Here is a 20,277-nt window from a genome sequence, read left to right on the forward strand (position 1 = left end):
CTTAATTTTATTGATAAAAGTACCTGTAAAAGTACCTGTAAAAGTAGCTTATAAAGTTTCTAATTGGTTACAACTCATTTTTAAAGACACTTCGATAAAAGGGAGGTTAAAGTAAGGACCTTAAAATCAATATTTCTATTAATAGAATATAAGTGAAATGCATTGTAAATGGGATATAAGAGAAATAATAACATAACGAAATATAAAATATATAATATATTTAATGCATAATATTTAAATAACATAATAATATGTACAATGTAATATATACTTTGATATATTTATATATATGGAAAGCTATCGTATAATTGTCGCATGCATTGCCATAGTCTTACTATTATAAATTTTAGTAAGCAAACGACGTTTACGATTTGCAATTCGCAGTCTAAATCGAATCGTTATATTATTTTTTATGTTATAACTGATACTTTTTGCACCATTGTGTGTAGCTAAAAAGAACACACTGAGTTGGCCATTTTCAAGCCCGTGTCTAGACTCTTTATTAGAGGGTCTCTAGGCTCGGCTAAAAGCGGCCCATGACATCTCTCCTTCTCTCTGCTGTTACCATCCATACTTATTGCGAGCTATGTTTCATATTTCGGCTACGATATTCTTAAGAGAGCGCTAATGTACAGCGAGATTTCTCTGGTACGTACATTAAATTCCGTAAGACCAACAGTCTTTATAGGCTGGTATTCATAGTCAGGTCTTATATTTAAGACCTGACTTAAGTCTTAAGTTCACTCTCAGGTATCCCGTAGCCAATGAAATAATTTGTACAACATCTGAAGATGAATTTAAGATGGTCTTAAATATAAGATCCGACTATGAATACTGGCCATAGTATCTCGTTGATGACAATGGGTGCATTCAGTACTACACCGTATAGTACCGCTCACTGAGCGCTAAGTGAGCTCTTGCATCTGATTGGTGTACATTTTTAAATCTAAAAGAATATACCAATCAAATGTAAAAGCTCATTGAGCGCTTAGTGAGCGGTTGTAGTACTGAATGCACCCAATGGCCGCGTTCAGCAGACTCAACAGTTGGACAACATTACTAGATTTTCCACTAAATCTCGCTCCTGATTGGTAAATACTTCTGGGTCTATGAAGAATCTAAAAGAATGCTCCAATCACAGACAATAATCACTAAGCGCTCTCTGATCACTTTGTTCTACTGAACGCGGCCAATGGTTGCGTTCAAGAAACAAAGCGCTCATTGAGCGCTTAGTAACTATTGATCCTTACTGTTAGATCCTTACATTCAGACCAATAACGTTAACGAATTACTCAACCGTTGGCTGCGTTCAGAAAACACAACGGTTACACAACGGTTGAGTAATTCGTCAACGTTATTGGTCTGAATGTAAGGATTTAACAGTAAGGACCAATAGTTACTAAACGCTCAGTGAGCGCTTTGTTTTTCTGAACGCAACCAATGTTCTTGGTCTATGACCCGAAAACAGATGGCGCCACGTTCGATTCGGAGTCGCCGAGGGAATAAATAATCGAAAGCCTCAAATCACAATAAAACAAAAAAGAGGTCGGAACAAGAGATACGAAAAAGTAATCTCTGCGCGTGAAAAATTGATAACAGTAACTGAATTGAATGGGAAATGTAGTGCATAATTCATAAGAAAATTTAGCACGTTTAGACTTCGCTATCGATATTCATTGTCACGTCAGTATCGATAGGCGCGCTAGCCACGTCGTGCTACTCCTGAAGAAGAAGTAGCAAGTAGTCGATGACGACGATGACACTGTGTCGATCGTGCGATCGCAAAATATAACCTCTTTCTTCGCGTAAGATGCTACTACTCTTATCAGTGTATCCGGAGGCAACGCTGTTTCGAGAAACCTGATCTACGTCTAACTGCGCTCCTCCTTCTCATACCATATCTCGCCTGACATTGTTAAAACGAATACAATTTATCGCATCATGAAAGTGACCGTGAAGAAACTACAGGGAAAAGAATGCGTCGTTGACGTGAGTGTCGGAGCGCCTTTGTTGCTTTTGTGTTCCCTTGTAGGTTGCGGATTTCCGTTAATCTTTCTTGTGACCTAGATTTTTGTTTTATTATTTATTATATTGATTTAACATCCGCAATTGATCCGAACGACAGCACTTGAAAAATTTCGTCAGATCACAAGGGGTTAAAGTAGCTCATAGCTTTCAAAAGCTATTGTCTTTCTGACCATGATAATTTCGTTTTTCAAATCTTCTCTCAAATCGTACACTTTCGACTTCTGCGAATTTCTTCGCGAAATGATTGGCAATTATTATGTATTTTTTATTAAATAGCTTTTTGTATACATATAGATATGTATTATATGACAATGGAACGTACCTTTGTAATTTTAGATACTGCCAACAGAAACAGTGTTGGAATTAAAACACAAAGTAAGCGACATATTAGGCATTGATGTCCCTCACCAAAGATTGTTACTCACTGGCAAGACTTTGGCTGGTAAGTAAATTTGTAAAACTATCTATAGTATCATACATGTATATGTATTTTGCAACAAATATTATAGGTTTATATAATATTTCAGATGAGAATCCATTGAGCTTTTATCCAGGAATCAAAGATGGCAGCAAATTAAACTTATTGGTAATCAAGAAAACAGAGGAAGGATCCAGCGAGGCTAAAGCTTTGCAACAAAAGTCGGGTACTCAGTTACTCAAATATGAAGTCTCCAGAGTGTTGAGGCATTACTATACGGTATCCGAGACAGAATCCATAGTCAATGAGCTGATAAAGGACCTGAAAAACAAAGTGAATAATCTTAGTTATGATGATTTAGAGAGATTAGCTACAGCGTTACTTCAGGACCAAGAGAACATAGCTTAAGTATCATCTTGGATTATCTAATTCCGCTTTATTGGTCGATCTTTGTAATGTGAGTTTATTTAATTGAAGCGTCGCTTTGTATATTACGCCCTGCCCTTCTTACAATCGGCAGTGTGTTTAAAATCGCGCAAGTATAATGACCGAACGTTCAAAATACCGAACGTACCTTCGCGTTTGAAATTTCAAGATACAACGTATCATTGTGTTCGTTTATTAAAATCATTGTACACGTACACATAGAATATAATTATCGTGTCGCGTATGCGTTATTACATACACGCGACTAGTCGAATGTACAGTCGGGATTTTTCAAGGATCAGCTAGATCCAATTGGCGGAAGTATCTCGCCACCAGACAAATGAATAAATTCAGCGCCCCCAGCTCCTGCGCGTCCAACTCCCTCTGAAAAAAACAGAAACGCGAGAACAGCGTGAGCACGTGAAAACTTTTGTAGATATGAGACAAGACTAGCTTAGATATAGAAGAAAAGTTCAGTCCCTTATTTTCTCAGCCTTTTTATAATTCGATGAGCGCGTTTTTATTATCATCCGGACCTTTTTCTAACAACGGAGACGAGATTGCAACAACACCGGAGCGATTAGAAAATTATGCAATAAAAGCGTTTTGTTAATAGAATATCAAGGTTTCTCCCCTTCTTTTCTTTACCCTATGCTGCTTTGCATCGGCGATACCGTTAATGAGTCAAGTTTGTAGTGAAAGACAAAGAACAGAAAAATTAACTGAACTTTTCTTTACAGTACATCAATGCCTTGGAAATAAAAAAAGAAGAGAAAAACAAAAACTAGACCGGCGTTGGTCGATTTATTTCCAACATATCGATGTACTGATTTATTTCGATAGAGCAATGAGCATTACGGAATCGGCGCGAATACTGGAACATATTCGTGCCAACGAACGCAGGCAAGAACAGGTGTCAGGATTCAATGGTTGTTCTAACATCACAAGCAGCGTATAGATCCATTGGCCCATTTTGTACTCGATTTTTCTCTGAGTCTCTAAGAAATGCACAAAGTATTCAAGTACTTGCTGTACAGTCGGTTGGTTGAAACAAAACAAGGTGTTCAGCGTTGGCTCAAGCCTCTCGTCGTTGTTACATCCTATGCATAAATTGATCCACCTACTTTCGTCGTTTATAGCCGGCTGCAATATTAAACAAGAAACAAAGAGGAAGAGAGAAAGAAAGAAAGAATTAGTCAAATGAGAAAATATTTTTATATCTCTTTGCATTATATTTCTCTCTTATATGGCTGCAGCATGTATCTTTATATAGTTCTTAAAAATATTTCTATTTAATTCCTTAACTAAAAAGACTTTATATGCTATAAGACTTATAATGCTATAAAATATACATGTACCAGACGAATATTAGGTGGTTTCCATTTGCGTTTATATGTTTGCATTTCATCTCGCAGTTGGCTTATGTATAATCTCATGTTACAGAAGTCTGAAACCTGGTATTGTTGCCATTCCGAGGTAGGACTTAATTTCGGTGGTGCTTGGATACATCCTGCTAACTTTTGTAGTTACATTTATAATATAATATTCTGATCATCACTTCAATTCTCAAAATGTAGAATACATGAAAATCAACTTACTGGTTCAATATAGTCCTTTGTAGGTTGTTTCATACATGATGGGTCTATATTGGCCACTACTACATCAGCACATTGTTGGGTCTCTATTCTATGATATTGATATTTTTCAATCGATAACTTATTATTTGCTAGTAGCAAGAGCTTTATTTTTCATCAACATCTTAATGGATAAACATGCACTTGTTTTTGTAAAAGAAAAAGGAATAGAATGGAGAAAAGTAAAATAGATTAAAGATTTCTTTCTAATTATATTTTTTTATCAATATTTTGTACTGTTGCTACTTACACTACTCGTTTGATATATTCTTCTCCAGAAGTAGGTGGCAATGAAAGGTTAATATCTTCATCGATATCTCCAACTATAAACGCCGGCTGTTTCAAACAATCCATTATAAAGTTGAATGCTTTCACACTTTTTAGTCAGAAGTTTTCTGACTTTTGAGCCTTATCGATCTATAAAATTTAAATTTGATATTAACTCGGTATTATTGTTAGTATATGCATGTATATGCATCGTATTTATATATATGGAACTGCATGGACTGCAGCGAAGTTTCAGGAAGCATGTGGTATTTACTAACAGCTGTTCTGATTGGATGTACTACAGCTGTTCTGATTGGATGCACTACAGCTGAGACAGCTATCTCGTTTCCTCGCGTGACGTGAGAAAATCGATACAAACAGGTTGAAGAAGGAGAGAAATAGCCGAATGTACACCGAAATGTACACTGAAAAGGAATCAATATACTATGATTGTGAAAACAGAACTTATAAATGATATACCTACGAAACGTTTAGAATCAACAGAACTATAAACAAGAGTGATCTTTTTATGGGAGAATATTCAAGAATAGCTTGAATAGGGAATAAGCAGAACAGAATATAGTGGTGTCACACTGTTGTGTACTGTACTGCTACGCCATTCTGCAGGTTCATTCGATTTAAATCCTTTCGTGCAGAGCGAATCTGCAGTTTAAGGTTATTCTGTGTCAATTGTGAGAAATTTACTTTATCCCACGGTGAAAGGCGGAGGATACGTTGTATTTCAGCAATGAGCGAGGACACGGACCGACTGAGTAAATACGTGAAGCACTCGTTGAAAACAATACCGAAGTCGAATGTAAGAGAGTGTTTATGCATTTTGTAGCAAAGATTCTATTAGTCAAACTATTTGAAAATCTAGAATATTTCGATCAGAATATTTCGATAATTCAATAAAGCACTTTGCTCTTCACTTACAATGTACATATAAATGTTGACAGGTGTTGGAGTGTCGCGTTTGCGAGGAGGTCTTCACGGTAGATGGTGTGAAGGTACCTCGCTTGCTGCACTGCGGACACACAGTGTGTCACTCCTGCCTGCTACGACTGAGAACTTGCATGTCGGACCAACAGTTTCTCCTGTGTCCCTTTGATAGACAGCCTACGAGCATTCGTGAGAATAGCGTGTATGGTTTGAAGAAGAACTTTGCACTCATCGAATTGCTCGAAAGGCTTGAACAGTCCAACAGTGAGAAGACCTTGGTATTGGAACGCGAGAGGCTTCAATCTAATCAATTATGCGACGAGGACGAGGCACATACCGCGGTTCTATATTGCACGGTCTGTGCGACACATCTGTGCGAAGCATGTGACACAGCCACACACTCGTCCAAGACATTAGGCAAACATAGACGCGTGCCGCTGTCGGAGAAGCCTCGTGAGAAACCTCGGTGCCCGATACATACGGCGCACGTCGCCGAGTTTACATGCACCCAAGAAGGCTGTCACAACTCCTTGATGTGCTACTTGTGTAAAGAATACGGCAAGCACAGCACGCACAAGGTAACGTCCACAGTCCGGCACCTTCTGTACTGTTGGTACGTTGCCAATATCGTTGCCTATGCTTTGCATTGTAGCCAGCATTGGTGGAGGAGGAAGCTGAAAACATCAGGAAATCTATTATTGCGGCGTTACAAAAGATGACACAGTTTATGGAAAGCATGAGAGACACAGCGCATAGAATAGGTACTGTGCTCACTTTGAGGTCTCTTCCTCATCTAAGTACTTATTTCCTTTTCTGACAGATTACATTCTACTGCAAATACCTCACTTGAATATATTTCAGAAATAGTAATTGAGGAATTAGAGGGTTGGGCGATTGAAGACGCGAGGAGGAGGGTGCGTTATCATTTTGAGGAGTTGCGCGCCGTTTTGGCCGAGCAAGAGAAGACTGCGATGACATACGTCGAGACGGAGACCCGCGGCAGGCTGTGCGCGTTGAGGCAGCAACAGAAGGATCTCACGACCACAAGGTCGCAAGTGGCTGGTGTATGCATTCAGTGCGAAGGCATACTTGACTCGGAGGATTGGAAGTTACTCAGCAGCTCGGAGAAAGTCAAGGAAGTGTTGGCGACTCTGGAGCAACAGCAGCAGCATTATGCGCAACTGGGTCCGGACTTTCTCAGCCCTGAGTCCTCTATACCCATCATCTTCAGCAGGGTTCGTAAAATTTCTTTGTGATCTATATAGGATTAACTGTGCAACTCACCCTGATGATCAACCCGGTTCTCTTGGAGGATGATTTGAATTTTCTTTACAATTTTACAACAGGATAACAGGATACATATTGGGACCAAGATCGACATGCGCGTGGTGATCTTAGGATTAGACGGAGCGGGAAAGACGAGCATTTTATCCGCAATGCGAGGTGTTACACTATCGGGCCCACCGATCCCTACTATCGGCTTTAACGTCGAGAGCTTGGAGTATCAGAATCTTGTATTCACCCTTTGGGACGTCAGTGGGCAACAGAAATTTAGACCGCTGTGGAAACACTATTATCACAATACGCAAGCCGTTATTTTCGTAGTGGATGCTACCGACAGGTCTCGGTTTGAAGAAGCGCAGAATGAATTATCCAAAATACTTTACGAACGAGAGCTGAAGGATGCTCTCTTTTTGATCTATGCTAACAAACAGGTAAACGTGACACTATTGACGTGCATATTACACGCGATCAGAGTTGGAAAAATTTTCTTTTTTTTTTAGTAAAATAGTTCGTTACCGTAGTTCGTTTCTCATTTTGAAGAATAATCTGCTATCTTTATCGTTATTTGAAAGGTAATGAACTGTTGCAATTTCTATTCTGTTACTTTTTTCATCAAATCTTGGAGATTGAACGCTTTTCCTTCGACGTACTTCTGAATACAGTCAACTACGGATGAATTCGATTTTGAATAACTCTCATAGGATAAATTTTTTAATTAGATATTAGATGTTTAAAAATGCCAGAATGTTTAAAAATTATGTTTAAAAGTGTCAGGAAAATGTTTAAATCCTTTTGCAAATGAGTATACGTATATTTTATATGTGCAAAGTAACGATTGTATTCGTTAGTTATCCAAATATATGATTACATCAATATTTTTTCAGGATGTCGCAGGTTGTGCGAGCGTCGAAGAACTTACCGATATTCTCGGTTTGCATAAACTTTGTTGTGCGAGAGCTTGGCATATTCAGGGCTCGTCGATGGTTACCAATGCCAGTGGTACATTGCAGGGGCTCGACTGGCTTACGCAACAACTCGGTACTCAATGGACCGAGTGTGTATAGAGCGTTTCTCTTCTTTTTATACCTAGCTTAAAAGCTATTTATGCTGGAATATCAAGTCAAAAAGAAAAGACGTTTCACTGATTTTATAGCACAGATTTTATGAGAAGTGAGACGTAGATTGAAGTTAGGCAAATAAAAGTCGCATAACTACACAGACCGGCATTATGATTTTAACGCGTTATGTATAACACACGTATAACTTGTAAATTATACGGTTCACATGTATAACTTGTAACTCATAATTTATAATCCCTTCTTTCTAAACGCGCGCGGTTTACATTTCAAAAAGAATTATTCATCATAACGATATCTTATAGATCAAAGTCATCTCGTCATGCTTGTACAGATCTGGGTTGGGCATTTGAGGATCCTCCTTGTTGATGAGTACTTTCATTGAAACATTGCGTGAATAGAATACATATCTAGACGTAAAAGTATAATTTATAACTTCATGCATTAAGACTACTATGCTGGTCTGTGTAGTACGTTATTTCCTTTCTCTACTCATAAATTCAAATTTATACTTTTTTTTATCCACTCTATGAGCATGAAGAATCTCGACGTAACTTTATGAATCTATTATATCGCCATGGTATTTGATTACCCCGTTGAGACATGTTACGCAAAAAGAAAAGAAACTCATTGTGTCACGGAACGGTTAATTTATTCGAAAAGGAAAATGACTTCGATTTATTTTCCGATATAAAAGCGTAACTACAAGACAAGCTATATTCAAACGCGATACATTAATAGCGTAAACTCGCATATATATATATATACACACACGATTGGAAGCGATATGCACAGTGAAGTTAAATTCTATGACTACGAGTAACAGAAAATGGGTTATTAGTGGATTAAATTCCGCTCTCAAAAATTATCCAAACGCTTGGGCACATCTAGAAAAGTCTTATTTATTTTATTATATGGTTATTGGTTACCTCTGATACATGCTCATACCAATTGTTATCATTCAGTCACTTGCACACACCACATCATTCTTACGTTTTCTCCCCTTTTTAAACTGGAGCGACTTTTTTAGTATGCGTACATTGTACGGAGAGGTTGAAATAATATATAATATAATATAATATATATATATATATATATATATAATATAGCATCGTGTGTTAAATTACAATTTTTAATTACTTTTTAATGTATATAAAACACTTGACAAACAAAAACTGAACAACTTAGTCTTTTGTGGAGCTGCGCCGATGGTGGACACAGGCTAGACACGACTCCCTTTTTTCTCTCTTCTCATCTTCTATATTTTCCTTTTTTCTTCCGTATTCCGGCATACCTTGGGTATCTCGCGGAAGTATCGATCGCTTGGTCTAAGGCGCGTGTTGTAATAAACTCGGGAACTTCGGGAACAATTTGCACTCAAATGGAAAATGTATACTGGACTAGGATAAAAATGTTTTCTTTAGGCGCCACGATACCAAGGCCAAACCGCTACGGAAAACCGTGAAGAGAACCGGGCGAGACTTTGCTTTAAGCTTAAACAAAACTCGATATGATGTCCTCGTACTACGCGAATGTTGACGATGGACGACGTGATCGAGTTGTTATCTTTGTTCTTTCCTGCTTATTGCATGTCTTTTAGATTGCGATTTTGTGCCTGTGGGAGGATGATAGTGCGTGTTGCGGCCACGTAGCTCCTGGAATACAGTCTGTATTTGTGTCCACACGCGCGACACTCTTATTTACAACTCATCATGCTCCTGTGAAAATGAGAAAAGAAATGTTTAATATCGTTGATCGTCGTGTAACGGAGAAAAATGTACTTAAAGTGCACGCATTCAGTGTTATTTTGATGTCTTCAATTATAATAAATATCAGAAAGAGAGTTCAAGATTAGCATCATGTGTGCGCTGGTTTTCACGAAATTTTACTGAAATATATCTAAATACATAGAATTGACACTTACTTCAATATCTGGCTGAGTGCTCTCTTCCTCATCCTGATCTTCATCATCTTCATCATCCTTACTATCCTCGCTTTCCTTCGCCTCTTTGTCTCTTTGCTTCCTCTCCTCTTCATCCTGCGCTTCCTTCATCTTCTTCTCACCCTCCTATAATTTCCAGAATGAATTTAGAATTTTCCATAGACGTGAATCTACGATACGATACCTCGGCAAAGTAATCAGTAACGAGGAATTCCAGCTATTTATCGTTCATAGGAATCAGAAGCTTTTGTAACATCATACAATATTGCCATATTGATCGGCAATCAAACGGATGAATGAAAAAGAATATATTTTAAATGAATAAAAGTTGAATACTCACAAAAGTAGGTTTCCACACATCCTCTCCGAATTTGCGTGCAGCTTCAGGATCGTCAGTGACGAGCACATTATCAAAGATAGTACCAGATTTAACTTGCCATAAATCAAAACCTACAGCGCAGATCTCGTCGCGCTTATACAGATCTGGATCAGGCACGTATTCGGGATTAGGGATTTGAGGGTGGATCCAAGGTCCCTTATAATTCGGATTGCTAATCTGTTTCGCTTTCCATTCACCCTAAAAGAATATTATATGATTTTATAGAAATAGTTCAACTTTTAAATGCATGTCGATACGTCAATTGAAATTTATCAAGTTTTTACGAAGACGAGTCATAACAACGGAGCAGCTAGATGGAAACACATCAATATCGTCAATCAGTAAGAACCTTGTAATCAGGATTATCGATCATTGGCGCTTCCCATTCGCCGTCCATTTCATCATCCCAATCATCGGGCTTAGTAGCTTCAGGGTCAGGAATGTGCTCAGGCTTGTCCCAATCTTCTGGTTTTTTGTCCTCGGGATCATCAATAGTAGGTTTGTCATCCCAATCCTCAGGTTTGCTCTGAGATGGGTCTGTGATCATCTTCGCCGGCAGGAAATTCCAGTCCTTTTCTAAGTCACCAGACGATACTTCTTCGTTATCAATAAGAACCTGAAGACAAGTATTTTTATTAAAAAATTGTCGGGAATATAAAATAAATATCTGCGATGTCATTGTTATTGTAACAGATATGTCGATCTTTGAATCGATGTACAGTGAGAAGTATCTCACGTACGTATAAAATCAAGATAATCTTTGCTTTTCGAGATCCTCTAGCACTCATCCTCCATGGCGAATAGTGAGAGCAAGTGACTCTAGGCTCGATATAATAACGAAAGCGTTCATATTACAATTAAATGTTTCATTTAACATTCACCTGGTACGTATTATCAGGCTTAACAATCAAAGTGTATAAATGCGTGTAAACATCGTCCTTGCAACGAATTTCCTTATTAATTAGAAGGTTCTTGCCCTTGTAACTGAAGATGACATGAACCTTCTTGGTACCTGGTCCACAAATGTCAGGTCCTGTGTGAAAACAAATATTGCACAATTATAAACAATAGTTATATGTGCATTCCTCAAAATACTTATTCAAGTTTTTTATCATAAATTCCAAATTTTAGATTATTGTTAGTTTTATTTTTAAAAAATGTACAAAATAACTTGAATTTTATTTGCATTAATTATCATAAATAAATGTATCTTATCAGGTGCCTGCAATATGTATAATTAGCATACACAGGGCATATGAAAGATGATTACTCTCCGAGGTCCTCTAGCACTTACCACACATTGGCATGGCCAGTGACTCTAGGCTCGGATTATTTTAACATTGGTTATTATTTGCATAGTCCCAATAAAAACAAGCACTCACCGAACATAATCTGGTATGGACTCTCGCCATGCATGTCTTTTTGATCAAGTGAGCAGTCGAATACCTTGACATATCCACCACCGCAGTCGATGTTTTGTTCATGCTTAACAGTAAACTGAATAACGAGAGTTTTGTCCTTATTGCTAAATGGAGAAAATTTTCTACTAAGAGCATAGAACCTCGCATCTTGTGACGTTTGGATACCTGAGAAAAGATAGACACCATGTATATTGCTTATTACTTGTTATGTAAGCAGCCTTTATATTTTATTGATAAATTTTCTCTGCGCCCTTTTAATACCTTTGTCATTTTCTGGTTCGTTCCAGAATTTTCCATAACTTAAAACGAATTTTCCAAATTCCTTTCCAGGATGCTCTGAATAAACCCAATTCTTCTCCCAAGAATCTGAAATGTTAACAATCTTTTCTTCACAATCTTTTATTTCTTTCTCTCTGAAAATATATTTTGTTTTAAACAGGGACGGTTTAAGCACAATAACTAAAAATATTAACTTATCATACTTGTAAAATAACATAGCAAATAAGATATCGTAGATATGAAAAGATTTTATCATAATGTAAGGTGGAAGTAGGGAAAAATAAAAACTTGAAAATGTGCAGGGAATGCTTACAATGTACGTCAACTTATATTTGCATATTCACAGCTTGGAAACTTAAATTCCATAAGATAACATCCCCGTGGACGGATAAAAAATTCATTCAATTTTAATAATCTCTTCTTCTCAGCCATATTTTTTATTTTTATTTCCAACATTCGAGATAAATTAAATATATATCCAAGTGCAGGATCGAGGTGAAACGAGAAAATCGAGAGAAAATGCAGGAAGCACGGACAAAAGGAACAACTTAAGGTTCCTCTGGACTTTTTACAGTTGGTGCATTCGAAATGAGATGGCCGTGACGCGTGGCATCAACGCGCAATGAAGAAACCCGAAGGCGGCAGAAAATCGCAAAAATAGCTGACACGAGATCTCTGCGAGATCGTGAGCTCGTTTCATCAGATCGGCTCCGAATCGAACGGACTCGTCGCGTCGTTTACCGCTAGCTGAGGTAGGCCGAGCCGAGCGCGCACAGATCGACGAATCGATCTGGCGGCGTCATGTCGGAGCGGCGAGATGCCGCGCGGCGATTGCCACGAGAGACGACTTCCGACTGCGTGTCGCAGTCTCTCGAAGCTTCTTATTCTCTCTCTCTCTCTCTCTCTCTCTGCTTCACTCCAGCGCGCCGATAGCAACGCATATGGCCGATACGCCGTTTAAAGCGAGATACGGTACACACTCGCCGCAAGGCCGGCGACGTTGCTCTTCTTCTGCTCTCACCCCGAGCCTCTTACGGGAACACATACTACGCTTTCAAGTCCAGCAACAATCGCAATAAGCATTCTCCATGTAGTCGCGAGTGTAACAGCCGCCTCGTCGAGGGGGAGAAAGAGAGAGAAAGATAGGCAGGTGAAACCGAGTCCGATGTTGAGTCAGAACGACGAGATGGATCGCAAATCGCCGGAACACAAGGGCGTGCGGTTGCCAAGGAGAGGCAAACCGTCGCTGCCACGCCGTCGCTGCCGCGCGTCCTCGTCGCTCCTGCGGCGTGTTTAAACGCGTACGATCGGAATTCTCTCTCCCGCTCCGATCAAGCCGTATTGTCTTCTCGATCGGAAGGGATGGGACCGATGCCGCGGCGAAAGAACGGATGGACGAACGAGCGGGGTGTGGTTCCCCGTGAGAAGCCATCAGGATCCGCACGGATTCGTTTCGGGGACCATTTCGACATGGGCTTCGTGGCAGGAAAAAGGAAGCAGAGACGAACCGCGAGAGATAGCACATTGCCGGGTCGTCGGGCCGGGTTGCTTGCTCCGCTTGCTCGCTTGCATGCTTCGCGTCGCGTCGCGTCGCGTCGGCTTTTCCGGTGGAGTTTGCTCGCGGGCGAGTTCACTTACCGTCGCTGAACTTCTCATCCAGGTAGACCTCTGCGGTAGCCACGGCGAGCGTAGCAAGCACGACGAACGCGCTGAAGGACCGCATTTTTTTGGACACCGGGGAACGATGAGAGTTCGACGAGAGTCCTACGAAGAATCTGCTGCCGCCACGACGAACTGGCCGATAATGCCCGAACGGCGACCGTGGTTGGTGAGTTTAGCGGCCCGTCAGGGCAGACAGATGGAAAGCTGCGATTGGTGGAGGCGCACCGTCCAATCATCACCGACCACGCTTTACCAACGAAGCGCCGCACCGTGGCATCGTCATGGCCATGCCGCGCTACACATAACCTCACGTCATCCGCTGATTATCGCGCTCGCTTATCAGTCGTCGATACGACAGTGCTGGTTGGCGAACGGAGAGCGAAGACGCACGTAGACGACCGGAAATACCCGAAGCCTCTGGGAACCTCTGATTGGCGATAGCGTGGCCGCCATGATGGAAACGTTACTTTTTGAACGCGCTTATTCTCTTTTTCGGGAATCGACGAGATGTTGCAGGAATTTCGTAGATTCGCATGGAAATATTTGCGATCCCGTCGTGAGAACTAACGGTGAGTATATAATATAATGCATTCATATTTATCTGATGCGATCGTAATTGCTTTCTGATGTGCGATAATAGATGTGTCACGGTGATTGTTTCGAAGTAGGTAGATTTAACCTATTGAATAAAGTTGAAAAGATCGTGAGACTCAATTGTCCGTTCATACCTTTTCAAATCACTTCACGCGATTGCCTCATTTTTAGTTCTAAATATTTCTGTATGTTACTATCAATGTCGGAATAGTTGACGTATATGATTTGAATCGAAACACAGTTATTGCTAATGTTTGCGGGGAAATAAAAGGGGTGATAGATTGTTCATTCATTAACGTATTAATATTTCTTTTTGTGGAAACTTAAAGCGATCACTATCGAAACTTTGCTTCGTCATGATTATATGTTGAAATCAAGATAAACTATAGATTTTCATTCATTTGCATTTCGCTCTTAATGAGACGAACGATTTGCGATAGATATCGATATCAAGGACGGTGATATATTCCGTACACGCCGACTGTTTCCTTGGTGACGAGAAAACAAACTCGTCATGGCAAGAGCGAACGAAACGAGCCATCGTGACTCACCTCAAAACAGAACCGCTCGCACCTCGTTAATTCATTAATAATTAAAATTTACAAGTGACACGACGTCAAACGGGGAAAAGCTGAATTGGACGATCGAAGCTGGGGAAGAAAGAGCAGAAAAAGATGCTTTCTTCGAAGGCAAATGCAGCGCTGACGCGTGTGAAAGAAATCGAAGAGAAATACAAAATGAAGCGTAGAGAGCAGAGATGGAACCGCAAAGAAGTGAGTATTCCAAAAATAAGACAATGCATTTGCGTTTGTAACATTTGACTTACGGCAATTTATCATTATTAAGTCTCCCGCCGAGGAATACTCCGTTTGATTCAGTATCGAAAAGTGCACAATTTTAAACTAAAATTGAACGTTTCATCTTGCAATGTATGGCATCTTGATTTTTAAACAATTGTATGCAAATTTGTGTATGTGTGTATCTGCATGTTTTTAAATATTTATGTGATAAATATATCTTTTGTACGGAAGAAAAAATCTCGATTCGTGTAATGGGATAGTGACTATTCAGGTAGCAAAAATTTCTGAAAGACGTCCCGAAATATTTTAAAATGCCTTTAGGAATTTCTTTACCTGAGTGAACAAAAGCTCAGGGATGAGGGATATCTCTGTTATCACAGCGGAAAAATTCATCTGAACATTTTACTTACCTTGAAACTTGGAACTTGAAATTGGAAATAAATGACAATAACTGACTGAATAAAAACCTACAGGAATTTTTCAGTTATTACAATCAATTTTGCTCTTGGCTACCGGACAGTAGAGATGCAATTGTACGAACCGAGTTTTTTATATACACAAGAAAGAGAATAGGGGAAAAATAAATAAACAGTACTCGTTCTCTTATTTAGTTTTCTTCTTGTAATTGGCAATATTCGCAACACAATATTTTACATTCCTCCTGTAGGATACGGATAGCTCGATAAGCAGCGTCTCCATAAATCTGTCGGAAAACATATCGACGCAATTAAAGTCATCAAGGAACTCTCCAAGGTCCAAGCTTGATATAAAAATGCCAGATATGAAATTTGAAGAACTCGACGAACATGCGGAACTTCCATTGCAGGATAAGCAATGTGAAAGGATGAACCGATCTGTCGGCAAAGCCGACCTTGATGTCACGATGTCACCGGAAGATAAATCATCGTCACGTTCTACAGGAAAGCAAGAAAGTTTCGCTTTGGATATAATAACGATTCAAGAAAATAGCTCGATCGAAAGCGTGCCCGATGACTCGATGATTTCATCGAAATCACTTTCGCGCTCGAAAACGTTGCAACGACGGCCCTCTACAACTAATGAGGAATTTTCCAGACATGAAGTAAGATCGAAATCAGGTTCAAATTCTGAGAAAAGTAAGCAGCCTGAAGAATTAATCGGACAATCATCATCTGCTAATTTGTCAGTCGTAAGACGATCAGACATATCTGAAAAATCGAGCGAGAAGATTTCCAAGCCACGTTCTAACCAGAAATCGAGAGAACATTCGATCGAGGAAAGAAAAGTTGCCAAAACATTGAAAATGCTGAGTTCTGGCCAAAGTTTAAAGAATTTGAAGCATTCGAGGTCGTCGCATGGTGATAGCGTTATCGATGAGTCAATTGACACATCAGAGGACAATAGTGAAATTATCTCGGAATCTTCTCATGTCGGGAAAAACATCACTGAAAAGACCGCAAATAATTCTGTGAGCGACTCTGGCAATTCCAAACGTTCGTTAGCTAATAACGCTTCTGTGGACGTTTCAAGCGGACTGAAATATCCGACAGGTGAAAATGGATATGCGAACGACACCTTCGAGGACATTTCGAGCTCGATCGCGCAATCAAAATCAGGATCGCAAAATAAGAGAATAATCAATAGGAAAGAAAACACAGTCAGCATAACAGATAATAAGGAAGACGTCAAAATTAGTTTGGATAAGGAACCGTCGAATTATGCCAAGAACACCGAAAGCATTGATGCGAAGACAGACAAGAGAGTATCCAGGAAGAGTTCTCTGGAGATAACTTCAGCGAGCCGGCAAGAAAGCGGCCGGGAAGAGCGCGTGAAAGTGTCAGATGAAACCAGAGAACGTCTGATGATGGATGTTATCGGATTACCTGTTGTGGATGATGAAGAGCGGACAAAACAGACGAAGTCTAGTTCATCAAGGGAGAAGAGCGAATCGATAAAGTCTAGTTCGTTGAGAAAGAAGACTGAATCGACGAGGTCTGGTTCGTTGAGGGACAGGAGTGAACCGACGAAATCTACTTCGTCGAGGGACAAGAATGAACCAACAAAGTCTACTTTGTCGAGGGACAGGAGCGAACCGACGAAGTCTACTTCGTCGAGAAAGAAGAATGAGAGAAATGAAGAAAACGAGATTATCCCTGTGGAGAGCTTGGATCTACAGATTCCTCCAAATATCGCGGACGTACTGAAAAAAATACATAGAAATGCAATCAATATCAGACAACACACGAGCTTGGAGACCATGAAAAAAGCGCACGAAAGTTCGTCTACGAGGAAAATCGAGCCTGAAGTCTTAGGGACGACGTCGAGGCGAATAGCAACAAGGAAAAAAGAGAGTCATCGTCGTTCTTCGGCAAGTATTGATATTTTTCTGCTGTAGTCCTCCCGCATATTCAAATACAATTCTTCCCTTTATAAGTAGTAATAATTGTCTTTTCAGGTTGAAAACAAAGATCGTGAATACAATACTAAGAAGAAGAAGAAGAGGAGGAAAGTTAAAGTTACTTACTCGAAGCCGGTTGAGACTCACGTTTGCGCCGGAAGTCATAAAGAATACAAGACTTTGAGGTACGACAGGAAACAAATTCGTGAACTACAGAAGCGGGTTGTTGAACTGAGACTGCAGCAAGAACGGGAAGACCTCCAAAAATATCTACACGAACTGAAAGACTTAAGACTAGGTGGATCGGGTTCTACTCCGAACTATTTCAGTCCCTTGGAATTTCCAAAGATCGCAGAATTTACACCGCCTGGTAAGCTATAAGTTAAAAGACCGTTGTTTTTCCTTCAACTTGGACAACGACAGACATATGATTTAACTTACCAAGAAGTTGGAACAACCGGCCCTAAAGCTCATCCCTAAACTAATCTCATTAATCCGTTTTACCTTACAGTACATTTATACGTTGAAGTGAAATGTATTTCTTTGTCGAAAATTAAATCATTCGTTATACCACTGCTACTTATTGTCGAATATTAATTTTACTTACTAATTACTAATCTCTTAAAATAAAATAACTTTTATATTTTATTTCATATATTCTCTTTCTATTACTTTATGTCATTCTATCGATTTATGTCATTTTATCGAATGCGCCTAAAGTCAAGCTGTACCGTAGTAAACGCGCGAACAATCGCGACTCTAGCAATGAATAGAAGGAATTCGCATTGTGCCGAAACAATGAGAACGTAGACCGACAGTGGAGTCGACAGCAGAGCCGTATAACGAGCGCATTAAATTCATTTCGCATTTGATTGGAGGTATGTTTGGATGCGTTGCATGTCAATATATTCAAACATTCTCCGCACGTAAATAATTTCTCATCCAATCACGCGTATGAGTGAATGTTAAAACGAAAAAAAAGCGAGCGTAAATATTTTTTTTGTTCAGATTCTCTCGACTTTGATTCGAACGATCGGCTTGCCGTGCTCCGAGAGAGAATTTCGGCGATCAGACGACACTTGAAGGATCAATATATCTTGTATCTTGATTGCTGCACCGTGGCGCGAACGATCAATGCCCGCTACGTTCCCACGACGTTGGAGGATACTAAAAAAGTTAGTACTTTTTTCTCGGCTAGTTCGATTGTTAATTAGCCTTCGTCAAACTTGAAGCAAACTATGCGCTCATGTTAATTGCGTAACTCAATGTTTTTGCGTATTTTATGAATCGCTATAAAAACACGTATCTAATCGCATTTTATTAACGTTGCGACGTCGCCTTATCGCGACATGTGTGTACAGACAATATAACAAGTTTTTGTTTAAAAAACCTCTACTCTATTTTGTTGTCATGCATTATATTGCCTCACGCCCACGGTGGCGAATCTCGATATTCCAGCACAGAGCAGTCTGCACACTTTCATGATGCAAGTAATTACGTAGACGCTGACGTAACGAAATCGGAAATAGCCGATACGATGACGTATACGAGGGAGTTAACGTCATCAGCGTATTCGCTCGTTGTTTTTTTTTTTTTTTTTGCGCGATTTTGCATAATACGGTTAAAGGAAAAAGGGTCGGAGAAATTCTCTTTTACGAGCCTAGGAAGCGCCTAGGCGTGTACGTGTGTTAACCGGCGTGTAGGCAGGCGAGAGAGCATGTTACGGCGAGGACAATGGGGACGCAATAAGGAACCGAATAAGGAAACGAACGGTTAACAGCGCGCACGCAGCCGCGAGGAAGTTTTTCGCTTGGACATGCTCAGCCCAAAGTGTCTTTAAACGTGATATACCTCTTTCACTCTCTTGCTTATAGATGATACGCGAGCTGCGGGAAACGACGATTAAGATCAGGTGACATCGCCGCGCTACGTGAGATGATATTAGTACACGAGCATGTCTTCATCGAAGCTGGTAACTGAGCTGCGGGGAACACTTCGGGGAATCGTGAGTACCTCAAAATGGAAACTTTTAATATCTTTAGCGTCAGGACTTTTTCGATGTTGCAAGTCGACGCTTCGCTAAACTCGATTAACTTTCTAAAGCAAGCGTAAATACATCGAAACGAGATATCCTTCGTTGAACTGATTCGGAATTACGTGTTTGCGTTTAAAGATAGTTTGAAGCACATGGTATCGTTGAATTGAAGACTCGCGAAACGATCGACCGGAGGAAACAGTTAAAGAATCAGGTTTATGCGTGATTGTGTCGCATAACAGGGAGAATTACGTAACATGAGTTATATAATCGTTGTCTTTTTGATGCTCGCGTGGTGGTTGGCAGTTTCTGTGCATTGTATTAATCGGGCAATAAACGAGCGTGTTTAAAGATCTCCAGCTGTCGTGACTTTGCTGGAAGGTAGGATTTTTTGTTGTTGTCAATAAGCCCTTTTGTGCGATGGGATTTCCTATCGATAAGGCTAAGCAGTTCTCTTAATGAAATCGAATCTGAGATTTCTCCTTTATGCAATTACTAAGCCAGCTGTGCAACATATTCGTGCTTCCGGTGAGCGCGAGTTGTGAAACTTTGTGAAAATCATTCGCACATCGCCAGCTCCTACGCGACTTGTAGAATGAAATGAAATTGCGGCACGAGGGAAACCATACGAGGTTAAACCAAAAGGAAACATTTTATATTAAAATTTACAATTTATTTACATATTTTATTTTCGTACATACACAGTTAAAAAC

At 39.8% G+C, this 20,277-nt stretch overlaps 5 protein-coding genes across 6 annotated transcripts; 3 read left to right on the top strand and 2 right to left on the bottom strand.

Annotated features, from left to right (window-relative positions):
* Nucleotides 1-1,551: 1,551 nt before the first annotated feature.
* On the top strand, nt 1,552-3,490 carry LOC105191411 (ubiquitin-like protein 4A). The gene is made up of 3 exons (XM_011154787.3): nt 1,552-1,989; nt 2,365-2,470; nt 2,556-3,490. The coding sequence occupies exons 1-3, from the start codon at nt 1,942-1,944 to the stop codon at nt 2,852-2,854; spliced, it is 453 nt and encodes a 150-aa protein (XP_011153089.1). The 5' UTR covers nt 1,552-1,941; the 3' UTR covers nt 2,855-3,490.
* On the bottom strand, nt 3,045-5,181 carry Gem2 (Gemin 2). 2 transcript variants are annotated; one of them, XM_025297200.1, is made up of 6 exons: nt 5,052-5,181; nt 4,757-4,923; nt 4,471-4,558; nt 4,231-4,389; nt 3,731-4,015; nt 3,045-3,256 (listed from the first exon to the last, which is right to left on the bottom strand). In XM_025297200.1, the coding sequence occupies exons 2-6, from the start codon at nt 4,858-4,860 to the stop codon at nt 3,164-3,166; spliced, it is 729 nt and encodes a 242-aa protein (XP_025152985.1). In that variant the 5' UTR covers nt 4,861-4,923; nt 5,052-5,181; the 3' UTR covers nt 3,045-3,163. The 2 variants fall into 2 exon arrangements, with proteins under 2 accessions (XP_025152985.1, XP_011153088.1); XM_011154786.3 differs by lacking the exon at nt 5,052-5,181 and having other exon boundaries at nt 4,757-5,012.
* A 10-nt stretch (nt 5,182-5,191) lies between these two features.
* On the top strand, nt 5,192-9,052 carry LOC105191409 (E3 ubiquitin-protein ligase TRIM23). Its single transcript, XM_011154785.2, has 6 exons — nt 5,192-5,590; nt 5,733-6,293; nt 6,368-6,476; nt 6,577-6,950; nt 7,062-7,430; nt 7,884-9,052. The coding sequence occupies exons 1-6, from the start codon at nt 5,522-5,524 to the stop codon at nt 8,061-8,063; spliced, it is 1,662 nt and encodes a 553-aa protein (XP_011153087.1). The 5' UTR covers nt 5,192-5,521; the 3' UTR covers nt 8,064-9,052.
* Nucleotides 9,053-9,390: 338 nt separating this feature from the next.
* On the bottom strand, nt 9,391-13,930 carry Calr (calreticulin). The gene is made up of 8 exons (XM_011154784.3): nt 13,735-13,930; nt 12,079-12,183; nt 11,779-11,982; nt 11,278-11,429; nt 10,746-11,012; nt 10,358-10,594; nt 10,000-10,143; nt 9,391-9,793 (listed from the first exon to the last, which is right to left on the bottom strand). Exons 1-8 carry the CDS (start codon nt 13,817-13,819, stop codon nt 9,776-9,778), a joined length of 1,212 nt encoding a protein of 403 aa, XP_011153086.1. The 5' UTR covers nt 13,820-13,930; the 3' UTR covers nt 9,391-9,775.
* Nucleotides 13,931-14,862: 932 nt separating this feature from the next.
* LOC105191453 (microtubule-associated protein futsch) lies at nt 14,863-19,917 on the top strand. The gene is made up of 5 exons (XM_025297176.1): nt 14,863-15,125; nt 15,820-17,522; nt 17,583-17,899; nt 18,538-18,704; nt 19,404-19,917. The coding sequence occupies exons 1-5, from the start codon at nt 15,027-15,029 to the stop codon at nt 19,443-19,445; spliced, it is 2,328 nt and encodes a 775-aa protein (XP_025152961.1). The 5' UTR covers nt 14,863-15,026; the 3' UTR covers nt 19,446-19,917.
* Nucleotides 19,918-20,277: the final 360 nt, after the last annotated feature.

The sequence above is a fragment of the Harpegnathos saltator genome, unplaced genomic scaffold (genome assembly GCF_003227715.2).
Source record: "Harpegnathos saltator strain DR-91 unplaced genomic scaffold, Hsal_v8.6 scaffold171, whole genome shotgun sequence".
Lineage (NCBI taxonomy): Eukaryota > Metazoa > Arthropoda > Insecta > Hymenoptera > Formicidae > Harpegnathos > Harpegnathos saltator.

Excerpts from the sequence above, each read along its gene's own strand:
- LOC105191411 (XM_011154787.3), top strand. The coding sequence starts at position 1,942 with ATGAAAGTGACCGTGAAGAAACTACAGGGAAAAGAATGCGTCGTTGAC. Across the intron at positions 1,990-2,364 it reads GAAAAGAATGCGTCGTTGAC|ATACTGCCAACAGAAACAGT; the intron begins GTGAGTGTCGGA and ends TTGTAATTTTAG. Across the intron at positions 2,471-2,555 it reads CACTGGCAAGACTTTGGCTG|ATGAGAATCCATTGAGCTTT; the intron begins GTAAGTAAATTT and ends ATAATATTTCAG.
- Gem2 (XM_025297200.1), bottom strand. The coding sequence starts at position 4,860 with ATGGATTGTTTGAAACAGCCGGCGTTTATAGTTGGAGATATCGATGAA. Across the intron at positions 4,559-4,756 it reads GAATATATCAAACGAGTAGT|AATAGAGACCCAACAATGTG; the intron begins GTAAGTAGCAAC and ends TCAATATCATAG. Across the intron at positions 4,016-4,230 it reads AACCACCTAATATTCGTCTG|CCGGCTATAAACGACGAAAG; the intron begins GTACATGTATAT and ends TTAATATTGCAG.
- LOC105191409 (XM_011154785.2), top strand. The coding sequence starts at position 5,522 with ATGAGCGAGGACACGGACCGACTGAGTAAATACGTGAAGCACTCGTTG. Across the intron at positions 6,477-6,576 it reads AGACACAGCGCATAGAATAG|AAATAGTAATTGAGGAATTA; the intron begins GTACTGTGCTCA and ends AATATATTTCAG. Across the intron at positions 7,431-7,883 it reads TGATCTATGCTAACAAACAG|GATGTCGCAGGTTGTGCGAG; the intron begins GTAAACGTGACA and ends ATATTTTTTCAG.
- Calr (XM_011154784.3), bottom strand. The coding sequence starts at position 13,819 with ATGCGGTCCTTCAGCGCGTTCGTCGTGCTTGCTACGCTCGCCGTGGCT. Across the intron at positions 12,184-13,734 it reads GGATGAGAAGTTCAGCGACG|ATTCTTGGGAGAAGAATTGG; the intron begins GTAAGTGAACTC and ends TTAACATTTCAG. Across the intron at positions 11,983-12,078 it reads CGAACCAGAAAATGACAAAG|GTATCCAAACGTCACAAGAT; the intron begins GTATTAAAAGGG and ends ATCTTTTCTCAG.
- LOC105191453 (XM_025297176.1), top strand. The coding sequence starts at position 15,027 with ATGCTTTCTTCGAAGGCAAATGCAGCGCTGACGCGTGTGAAAGAAATC. Across the intron at positions 15,126-15,819 it reads AGAGATGGAACCGCAAAGAA|GATACGGATAGCTCGATAAG; the intron begins GTGAGTATTCCA and ends TTCCTCCTGTAG. Across the intron at positions 17,523-17,582 it reads AGTATTGATATTTTTCTGCT|TCAGGTTGAAAACAAAGATC; the intron begins GTAGTCCTCCCG and ends ATAATTGTCTTT.